Source organism: Opisthorchis viverrini (assembly GCF_000715545.1).
Source record: "Opisthorchis viverrini unplaced genomic scaffold opera_v5_38, whole genome shotgun sequence".
NCBI classification, from domain to species: Eukaryota; Metazoa; Platyhelminthes; class Trematoda; order Opisthorchiida; family Opisthorchiidae; genus Opisthorchis; species Opisthorchis viverrini.
Genome location: NW_008751695.1, coordinates 950,898 through 962,856, shown reverse-complemented (window position 1 = coordinate 962,856; position 11,959 = coordinate 950,898). Strand labels below are relative to the sequence as shown.

Below are 11,959 nucleotides of genomic sequence, written 5' to 3'. Positions count from 1 at the left end.
AATTTATGGGGGACACCTTTGCTCCACAGACACTGCCATAGTGCTTGGCGGTCCACAGAGTCAAAGGCAGCTTTCAGATCAAGAAAAACAACCATTGTTGGTTGCTGGAAGCAGTGTCGCTGTTCCAGAATCTGTCGTAGGGTGCTTCACATGTGCTCGGAGAGCTTTTATCGCACAATCATGCCGAGAAAGGAAGTGAGTCCTGGCAATGAGGTATTAAACGCTTCATTGGCAAACTCAGCTACACTGATACTAACCGTCTCCCTGGATCGGGACCCAGAGACGGGACATACCATATGTTATGGACACTGACAGACGTGGCCCAGTCGCGTGACTAAGGGCGCACATGCTTCCACTGTGTTTCCTAATGTGTGCTTCTCTAGCTACTCACTTATCCACGCGTCAGTAACACCATCTGCCTTCAGTGCATAATTATCAACCACTTACCACCCATATCATCGGCAGGTGTAACTGTGGCGGCTTTGACGAGCGTACAAGATGTGCGCGCTTTTTGCAACTGATGATTGTGATGGTCGTAATGATGACGATGATGATGAGGAGGAGAACATAGTCATCCTAGGTTCGAGAGGTGACGAAGAGACTGAACAGTTTTATTTGCTTTCCACGATTCTAAGATTGCTTAATCGAGTTTAAGCTGTGGAAACTACACTTGACTACACTTGTTTATTATTCCATACATGGCTCACTCATATAAGTATGATTTTTGCCGTTCCTTGTCCGACTCTCTGAAGTCGGTGGTCTTACTGTTTCTCCTTTTGTGCTCTTCTGTGATTGCATGTATCGATTTAGGACATGTGAGCGAAGTCTTGGTATACGAACTGAGGGGACTAAAGGAAAACGATTGAAGGGCATTAGATCTTAGAGTTTTGAAAGCGATTCTTTCTGTGAAGTCGTGCTTGCTTTACGCGGTGTTTTTTCTTAACGCAGCGTTTCATTTGTCTAATTTAGGTTTGCACTTGTCCGGACTCGGTTTATGTGGCATCTGAATGAACTGCGTTCGAAAGAGAACAGTCCGAACGTCCGACCAAGTATAGTCTCCTTGATTATGGGTATGAAGTTCTTTCGCGTCAAGGCAAGTCTCCTATTTCATATCTGATTGGTATTCGATGAATTACGGTATCTTAGCTGTATTATTTAGTAGTTGAAGAACCTACATCAACGTCAAACTTGGTAGTTCGACACAGTTCGTAGTATCGGGTTGTGTTATGCGCCAAACACCAGGTAGCTCAGTTATCATTTTTTTGGGACAAAAGCACCGGGGTAGCAAGCGTTTCACAAGTGTCCCTCAATCGGTCGGTCGGTTTCACTTGTTAATCTGTGTGGTTGCAATATAAAAGTGTCTCTCCCATGTTTTTCACACCTTAGAGGAATTTATATTTCTTGAATCCTTTAAATTAATGGAGGTAATAAAGTTTGGCTAATTTTTGTAGTGAATTACGTTATCTCGGAGGTTCTTAAATATGTGTGAGTGTTCAGCAGTTTACTCTGAGGTGTTTATTGTTGCTTCTCCTTTTGACAACCTCCTTTCTGAAAAGATTCTACATACGAAGTGTAGATTCCATACGAAGTGTAGTCCTTCGCGGGGGTAGTCACAAGCGACCTCGTGTTACTGAAGGATGGATGGTTAGGTATCCTGCCCAACTGTAGTTAATCGGACTGCTGGTCAGCCACTGGGTGCCGAATGGTTATTGTCCACTTGCTAACTGGAATGTAATGGGTTCGAGAAATTTTAGGTATGTGTGGGATAGGCACTGTCGGTTATTCCTTGCATGGACGTACCGTACTTCTGAGCTTCCAGAGTATATACTGAATTCATTCACAAGAAACTTCCTACTGTGATTTCACTTTCGTTGCTCTTGTCTACCGAGTGAAAATGGCTACACCTGATTTTAAGGGCTCTCTGAGAAGGTCTAGGAAAAGATACATTTAGGGTTGTACCACAGGAACTTAGGTTGAAACCATAGCCTTCACTCGCATCTTAACCTGTATCTGCCTAACTTCAGATGATAGCTGGGCCTGGTCATGCATGAAAGAAGAATTCTACACAGCTCTTGTGTGTTCCTCATTTATCAAGCCTGTCCGAAGTAACATTATTGGGAGATCGTTCGATCCAATAATCTGTAGTTGATTTGGTGCTGTTAGGCTGTACTAGTTGGGTACTGTTATCGGAACACGTAGCGTGTGCTGTTTATTTCACCATCGACGGATGCCGCAGTTTGGCTTTACCAAGCCACTGAGATGAAAAACCTGGCAAGTGAATTAACGACCACGCCGTTCGTCACTTTTTTGAGTGTTGTAATTTCAGAAGAGTTTAAGTGGGTTGTTCCATCTGTGACTGTTCAGTTTATCAGCTATAAACTGTGTGCCATAGGCACATCGGTTCCAGCTGCTACAGTTCCGATCACCGGAAAACGGGAAAGTTAAACATATAACCAAGCATTTGAAGTGAAGACATATTCAGTAACCCGAGCTTGAGGTGGCTCAGTGGCCAAGGCGCGAACTTACTGACTAGTTCGTGCCAAATTTCGATACCTCGAGGGCTCCTGTCTATGCTTGGGCAACCTGGCAGTACCTCGTGCTTCCTCAGGGTCGCAAGGCATCTGGGAACTGGACGGGTATCACTGAACGAGTATCACTATTATTACTAGGATCATGTGGCAAAAATTATCTACATTGGGCGCGAATTGGCCACAAGGGTAAACCTGGTTTGCCAGAACAATCAGGGTTTATCTTCAATGGAGATTCCGTCTTGTAAGTGAAGTCGTTTGCGCTGAGAAGCCGCCAAGTGCTGTGCATCCGTTTCATCTTTATTAAGAATCATCAGCAGTGTGCATCTCACGAAACTTAAGATAGTCTCGAGTGAGTGGCGCTATGTCCTGTCTAAGCGGGAGCCAATTACACTACTGAATAGCCACTCATGGCCGAACGGTTAAGTGTTCAACCGCTGGCTGGAAGGTTTCGGGTTCTAAACTCGAGTTTCGTGAGGATGCGCAATGCTGATGATTCCCAATAAGGATGAAACGGTTGCACAGCACTTCTCGGCTTCTCAGCATAGATTGGTTTTGCTTCCAGGACGAAATCTCCATTAAACATTCCTAAAACTCCTCACACTACCAACCAGTGGTACAGTCATTTTTTTGCATTGGTTGAACTTGTTTACTGTGCACATTGTACCTGCAAGTTTTTCCGTGTTTCATGCCAGCTGTCCTTTTGTTGGACCGTTTCATTTGTCCAACACTCTAACTAGCCTGCTTATTGCATGGATTAAAGGACCTACCTCTTGGTGGAGTCAACCAGAGATTTACTGCAGTTCACAAAGCTGATTGGTAGTTTCTTTGGGCTGTCTTGTTCTATGATCCCTGTGAACTTCACCAAAAACACCACTTACCCAAATAATAAAGTTAACTAAGCACAGGAACGGTTACTGAAAAAGTCAGTCTCGTTAGGCGGTGTCAGTGCAAGACATGACACAAATCAGTCTTCAACCGAACTGTTGCTCTACAGATCTATGACACCTGACGGGGAAACGGGTATCACTACCTTTCCATGCACATATGTGATTTGTCCAGTTGTATCACGTGAATGGCGAGTAAATATATTTGTCTTTGTTCTAACCTGTTGGACGCTTTCCACAATTCTTCGTTATTAAGACTTAATGTTTTATACGTTTTGCGGCTGATTTTTTACTACCCCCAGATGCATCCCATCGAGGACTTTGTTAATTTCTTCACATTTCTCCAAGAATTGGGACAGTACTTCCTAGAGGTGAAGGAACCTGAAATCAAGCACGTGCTGTCTGACTTGTTTGTGGAGATTTTGCTACCTGTGGCTGCAGTTGCTCGCCAAGAGGTCAACATACCAGCGCTAAAGCAGTTTGTTGAGCTTCTTTACCCGACCAGTTTGGAACTAGCTGGCAAAAAGAAACACGTGCCGGTGAGTATAGTCTTCCCTCCTACAGAGGGCACCGCTGCTGGTGATTATTCAATTATCCTGGCCTTTGTACTTCTCTACCACCACATCATAAACCGTTAGGTCCTTTGAGGTCACGTGAGTGCAGACGCGAGCTGAAGTTAACACAGACTTTCCAACGTGGACCCCTGATCAGAGAGGGTCATGGTGATTACTTTTCGGTTGCTAGCACGGTTTCAGGCCATGGGTGGTTGGGTTATGCTGCTTGTTTGGGCTTGTTTGTCGAGCTTAGCGATTGCTGTCAGGTTCGTTTTGATTCGATGATTTCCCCATAATTTTTGACGTGTACGAATACAGCCTGATATGTCAATATGGACCTCCCACCCTAGTAACCACTGTTTGGCTCTTTTCTGAGAGCATCGTAAGGTTTTCCAAATACTGCACGTCAATCTCGGACACAACTAACCATGTCCTACAGGGTAAATTTAGGAGAGCTGTGTGCATAAATGCACAATTACAGTCCTGATTGTTGTTTTCAGATACCTGTTTCCTTGTGTTTGGATTAATACCCTTTCTGCTTTCCTGCTTGACACTCACATTTGGAATCGGCTCCTTTTGCCAGACAGAAAAACATTTCGGTACAAACTTACTCAACCACCCATCTTTTTCGCGATGAATCCACTTTGTACGGTTGAATTGGATGACTTTAGTGATCAAGCCGTAGATCTCATTAAAAATCAGACCCACTGTTTACGAAAATATGCTCATTGAAAGTAAATACACTCCGAAATAGGTTTGGACAAGAAATTATAGGGCCGCCATATGACGCCTTCTTGTTGAGAGATTATAATGTCTTTTCGAGCTGTTTAACCTCACAGCCTTGGTAGATCACCTCACCATACTTTCCCAACTAACACTTCGTCATTCGTTTTTCAAGGCAACCACGAACTCGGTTGTAAGGCCATAGTTATCGATGCACTCGCTATACCAGTGTAGTGGTTGAGAGTTCATGGAGAATGCTGGCACGTCTATTGCGTCATACTTATCCTTGGGGTAGAATCCATTACACTGGCTTACAAAAGTTTTGAGGCGAAATGGCCGAAGTGTATCATCAAAGTCCCCCTCGATATCAATCTGGTGTTTCTACGCCATTTGCTCAAAGTGGTATCCGTGTGAATTCTGGGATTGTCACATGATGACCATAATCCGTCCAGTTACATTTTCACAGACTGGAGTTACAGTAAAAAACATGGACGGTCTTAGTTTTTTGTGGGGTGTATTGTTGACATGTTTCGAGTGTGTCAAGCTTTGATTTTCATTTGACTTTTTCTTTTCAGGCCCTTTTTCCTCTAGTTACTTGTCTACTTTGTGTTGGGACAAAGTCATTCTTCCTCACTCATTGGACCAATTTTCTCACAATATGCCTCAGTCAACTAAAGAGCCGAACACCCAAGGTCGCCCTCGTCAGTTTGCAATCATTATCCTGCCTAGTTTGGTGAGTGTAGACCCTACTGGTTTTAGCGTAGCCTTTTTGGTGGACCATTCCCCCAGATATGCAAAAACCTTATCTTTCGGATTTCGTCGGTTTTGATATTTATGTAACAGATAATCATGCCAACTATCTCGATCCGTATCAGTTCACTTGTTAGTACGTTGGCACTGGTCAGGTACTAGTTTTGTCCGGAACGTGCAAGCAACTGTCTGACCTCAAATGCTCGTCACTTGAAGCCTTAAAAATTAGGGAGTCGTGCTAGAAATCAAAAGTGGTCTAATTGGGTCATGCTCAACAGTTTGCTGTCGATTGACTGAGGTTTCTTTGCATACCTGAGTGCGCAAAATACCCTGAACGGCAAATGATCTACGGCTTGGTAGGCCTGGACTATTGTCCCGTAGCTTACATAAACTCCATGCCATAGGACATTCCTCGATTGGAATAACAATGTTCAGGCATGATCGGAATGGATTTCGACCTGACCATTATAAAATAACGTACGAGGCTAGTTGTGCAAATGTGGGGACGAAGTCGACAGGTCTCATACAATCTGAACACTGGCTCGGAAGGCAAATTCCGCGATGCCTGATTTTGATTTGTGGTCTGGTTGAGTAAACGTAACGATCCATCTGGGCGAGCATAGCTTCCAGGTTCTCCAAGTTATCAACTCACAAGGCGACACCTGCAGCATGCTTGATATCAGAGATCCAAATTTCTGACGAAAACTGTCCTACACAATCCCCGAGTGCTTATTTCTGACAGAGGCTATACAGCAGCAGGTCTTTTGGGAGCACCTCATGGGGCGCAAAATCCGAGTTTACCCGTTCACCCTACTGACCTTGCTGAGTTGTTCGGAACCTCGGATAGCTAGCCAAAGAGAAACATCAACAAAATCAGACGGCTTCCAGGTTTGACGCAGGAAGGTCGAGAATTTTACTTCATCTGGGTTTTGTTGGCAAGTCGAAATTTTACGGGAACCGTCCTTTTGTCAACTTCATTATTATCAGTTCGGTTACAGTGTTCTCTACACGGTGTTCACTACTGTTCTGGTAAAAGTTCACTGGAACTAGCAATTTTATTTTGGTTCAAGACAATCATGTTAATGTTTCTCGAACTCCGAATCATTGATCACATCTAGACGCCCAAACCCATTCTTCGGTAATCTCTGTTTTTGCAGCGCTTTTCCGAGTTTTAGCGCTCATCTATGGCTGTCTGTCACTGACACCTGTTTCGCGTTTCGAATCTTCGCATCTCTGTCTGTTCGTGATGAACAAAATGACTACCGTGGTATCATCACCTATCACTTCACAGTTACCGCAGGTCAGGAGGCAAACCTTCTCTTAGATTTTTAAAATTGAATTGTTCATCTGATCAGGTACTATTCTATACCCAAATGAGTTGGGCTGTTGTTCGCCTTTGGTCTTTCATCCTTAAACTCGGCGTCCAGCATGCAGTGTTTTTCAGGCTAGTCTGTCGCACCTGATTGAATTCCGAGCAACCTATTTGGATCGACACAATATTTTGAGCTGCGGCTGCGTGGTTCAAAGTTGGTGTTTGGTTGGCGTGACTCGATTGCATTGTGTGCGCTGACACCCATACACAGCCGCATCTCACGGACGCACCGAATTTCGTTATCGATGCGAGTCACGTGAGTGTGGACGGACTGTACACTACGAACAATCGATCTCGTTGTTGCGTGCTAAGTCTGCTGATCCCATACCCTTCGTTCACACCAGTCAGGAGCTATCCACAAACAGGCTGATTGTTTAAAATGCGATGAAATTTTCCCTTCCGTTCAGTAACTCATCAGTCATTTGATGCCCGGAAACAGGAGCATCCTACCTTCATTCAATGCAATTGATGTACCAGTTGGAGTTAGTATTTAAAGGCTGAAAAAACATGTTCAGCTGGTAGAGCTAAGCATTTTCTGTTGACTCTGGCCCTAACTCTTAACGACGTGAACAAAAAATACTTATAGAACGAGTGCATTTTTAAGATCGGTAACGTGAATGCAGATGCGACTGCTAAACTATCGTTGCTTTATTTATTCATTTATTATTTATCCATTTTATTTATTTACGATTTATTTATTCATTTATTATGTAAGCTGTGTATTTATTTATTTATTGTTTTTGAATACCGAGTTGCAACTATCCCGTCAACCTTGTACCTATATCTAGAGTGGGCCTTAGGCTAGAACAAACCAACAAACCACTGTTTCTGTGTCTACACCATTTTTTTGGATATTTTTTTGCATATTCATTTTGATAGAATTGGGAACAATACGGTGTAATGGGGAGAAACTGCGAATCTCGCAAATATCTAAATTTATTTGTCATATCAGGTGTTCAATTCGTTTTTGTTATTTGGCAGCTGTTATTTTCCGTCTGTCTCCACCGTAACTCATTAGCGAAACCGCGGATAGACTGTATGATTGTTCTGGTTGCCGCGGCTTCGTTCAAGACGCCGATGGGAATGTGGAATGGAGAGTTGCACAATAAAGACTGCCATTGTATTTTGATAGTGGTAAGGAGGTACGGGTGACCAAATGACCAGATGCCTCCTCGTCGATATGAGGCAAGTACGGGAGAAAAGTATTATTATTTGAGTTGATGCGAAATTCTCTTGTAGATTAGGATGTATCTAGATTTGCCAGAAAGCTTCCTATCTTTTCCTTCGCAAGGAAATCAGAAAGGTAAAATACAGTCCTTGTATCTATTCGGTATCCCAGTCAACACGTTTTATTGAATCAAGCAGTGAAACAGTTGTAATGGAGAGAAAGTTGGAATATGAAATTTCAGATCCCGTGTTACTGGTTGATGCTTCTTTAACTTGGTTTCCAGTGGTAGATGTTTCATTCAATCATCAGTATTAGTTTTTCTATTTAATCGGAAATGGGGACGCTGATTACAGATGGATAATTTGGTGGGATAGGATCTTGACTATCAAGTGGGATTTAATCGATATCTGGGGCAAGCGTTGTTACATCGTCATCATATCAGTTTGGTCACTTGATGAAAGTCTGACGAACATAGTCTACTGATCTTCCAGATTGAAGACTGGAAGAAGTGTGGTGGTTTGCTCCTTGAAATGTAGTCTTCTCAAGTAGTTTCAGACCGATCACTGCTGCCTCACTGTCAGGCTTTTGAACCTGATGCTTTGGTTAGGATCTCGCCTTGCTGTCTAGGTTTGGGCTCCCTGAGAACAGCCCAGTCCACATACAAGCATGAACTTCACAAGTACAGATATCCTCTTGCCACATCAACCGTCGTGTGGTGAAGTCAGCGGAGTCGCCTTTTTTGCTGCCGCCATCCCTTGTCCTTCTTCAGTGTTCCCTCCGATGTCTCCTATCTTGCTTGGTAATCGCTCGTCTGTAAATCTCGAATACGTCACTCAGGCACTTTTGGAACTGACGCATCACAGGTCACCGCTCTGAGTTCGTATTTCGAGTCCCATTCTCCTGTCTGTACTTCAACTTTTAATGTACACTTTTAGGCGGATTGGTCAACCAGCTGCCTCTGAGCATACTCTGCTACATCTTTAGAAATTGTACCCATGGTCTAGCTTTCGTTGTTGAGCTCATGGTACAGCTTTTACCTGGACACTGCTCACCACAAACTTTGGGTAATCCTCCAGCTGCTGTGGCAGGTGGAGTCGGTGTTCGTATAGTCCTCATTTCGCGAGCTGATGCTTTATTGCTCAATTGGGTGGGCTTAAACCACTGACTCCGCTGTGCGATTCTTCACTTTATTAAACCTCACACTGGATGAAATAAAGCGCTGTTTGTTTGTTGTGTCCACTGACACTGTGACGAACTCTATCTCTGATTAACTGAAAGACGCCTCCAATCGATAACTGACCGCATTCTTGTCCACCACAAAGAGCTTGGATATTGTCACAACAGCATGAGATTTCAATGCGTGGGTAGGACGCAGCAGTTCACCAGAAACCTGCCTTGGTAACGTTTTCAGTTTGGATGCCGAACGCAGTGACAATGTTGAGAGTCTCTTGCGACTTTATACTGCTCCACAGTTTTTTCTCAGAAGCACTGGGTTTGACCGCAGTAGGTGACATTGTGCTATGAACGCCTGCTATGACTTCCTGCCTGTGGCCACACATTATCCTGCCAACTTGTGCCTGGAAACCCTACAGGATGTTGCTCGCAACTGATCGTGCTCAGTGGTTAGAGCGCTAATCTACTGACCGGAACCTCCGTGGTTTGAACCCGACCTCTGCATCTGGACTTCCCTTGTATGAGCTTGGACAATCAGCCCTCATGCTTCCTCCATGTAGCATGGCAGCTAGGCACCGAAAGGGTGTTACAGCTGGACGATTATCTTTATTTTATTTTTACGCAACTGATTCCACTACTGGCACACATTGTGTCACTTCCTAGCTGGACTTCGTTTTGTACTAGGTTCACGTCCTGGGTGAATCCAGCCGGTAGTGCCCTAATTCTACTTTATAGTCAGGTTTTTTAATTTTTATCGTACCTAAATTTGTCTGTGTAGTTATCATTTGTTTTATCGTTTGCCCAAGCACCTATGACTTGTTCGCACTCGGTTCCTGCTCTTCATTTTTCCAACAATCGTTAGGGGTTTCTTTCGTCATTGATGTGTGACAGTTGAGCACCAGTCTGTATTACTTTGTGTACTGTTGTCAGTGATAGTGGTGATTATGAGGAATGAATGAATGAATGATTGAATAAATGAATCAGGCAGATACAAAACATTTTCACCATTCGGTTTCGCACGCGTAGTGAGATCAGCATTTTTGTGGTAAACAACAGCGAGTCTGTGTGTTGTTAAACGATCTCAATTCCCTGGGTGAGAACTCACATAACGAAGGATGTGCTGTCTGTGGGCATGCTCGGTTTGTTGTTGTCGTTACTGTTCGAAAATAAACTAAGCGGCATGCAGCCAAAATTCGCCAAAATGTTTCAGTCTTCAACCCTCCGATATCTTACATGCTTGGTGCAACCACATATACGTGCTCTTTTCTTTTGGCATTTGCGTTCCATATCATAATCCTTTCGATGTTTCTCCTTATCAGGGTTTACATCGTACGAATCGGGGGCGAGAAACATTTAGAAACCCAAACCAAGCTGCATCACATTGTGAACAGTTTGTTCCCAAAAAACCAGAAGTTCGTGGTGCCTAAGGATGCACCGGTGAACATATTTGTGCGCATCATTCAGTTCATCGCCCACGTGAGTACATAGTCGGTACATACGCGTGAAAATTTGCACGTTAGCTCGCTGGTGGAAAGCCCCTTTTTGGTGTCGTGATCGTCACACTAAGCTCAGTGCTCTCGCTCAGACACCTTACAATGTTTTCAAATGGCGCATAAAAGTGGTTTCTAAACCGCCTTTCAAGATCATCTACAGTAGGACTAATGTATTGCTGCGGGTGATGATATTGGTGGTGATGGACGTACTCTGCAATTTATTCAAATGACCCGCCTCGTTTCCAGCCGTACGTTCGTTCCCAATTGATGACCGTGGAACGACTTTCTGTCAGCAGTTGACAGATCTCATTGAAATTCAAACCCAACCTTCGAATGCGGTCTGCCTCAAAACACCAACATGGAATAATTGGAGCGATCAAACCATTGGAGCAACCCACGGTTCCGTTTCATCGAGAGGCGTTTTCATGGTGTCTAAGCGTATGCCTCAGAGCCTTGATAGCCATTCGCTTTTCCCAATTTGTCCATTTCTTGGGCTAAGAATACTTCACCTTTAAGTCAATTGCTTTGAATTTAATGAGGAGTGCGACATGTACTCTCTTGCACACCATTTCGGTTTTAATGGGAGGCTCACCTGGAACCCAGCTGAATATTTCATTTATGATGTTTTTAAGCAACTGATTATGCTGCACCAGGCCGCCTCATGTTTCAGTATCGCGTTACATATATAGACGTGATGCACTACTCATAAGGTTGGTGAAAACTCTTCGACAGCCCACGACTGGTTTCTCCCTTGAAGCTCATCACGTAGGCGTAGTCCGGAGGTGGCTCAGTTCGACCCAATGAATCGACCGTCCAGGCTGATTTTCTGTAGTAATTATCACTACCTCCCTCCGAAAACTCATCCCATTAGTAGTCATTATTCACTTGGCACTATACCTCCAGGTCACAGCATTTCTTCAGGCTTGTGTCACTTGATCGCCATTTTCCTCCTTGTTTCGCCACTCATGGTCATCACTAGATTGCTCACAAAATAGGGATGCTCATGCCATACGCACGTCACACAGTACCTTATCACAATGATCCATGCTTTTCGAGAATCTATGCAGAATATAATCAACACGTCATAGTCTGTTTGTTACTTGCTTGTTACTTACCTCTTTTGATTTGTATGTGCCTACTTATTGGGAACCCAGTACACCGTCGGTAATGCGTCGTGCACCGATAACTATCATCGTAGGTGTTTTCGCTGAGCTGGTCTACTTATTTTTGTGGCAATCTATTCTGTCCATGATCCGCAGGTTCATTTGGCCCTGTTCATATGGCTCGCCTTGAATATAGTTTATTTACTTC

At 43.8% G+C, this 11,959-nt stretch overlaps 1 protein-coding gene across 1 annotated transcript in view; it reads left to right on the top strand.

Annotated features, from left to right (window-relative positions):
• Positions 1-11,959, top strand: part of T265_02924 (hypothetical protein) — a gene marked incomplete at both ends in the record, with an annotated part of 95,809 nt that overhangs the window by 5,391 nt on the left and 78,459 nt on the right. Inside the window, 2 exons of the mRNA XM_009167288.1 lie at positions 5,237-5,425; positions 10,475-10,631. Coding sequence (XP_009165552.1) covers positions 5,237-5,425; positions 10,475-10,631 — 346 coding nt within the window. The remainder of the gene's footprint in view (positions 1-5,236; positions 5,426-10,474; positions 10,632-11,959) is intronic.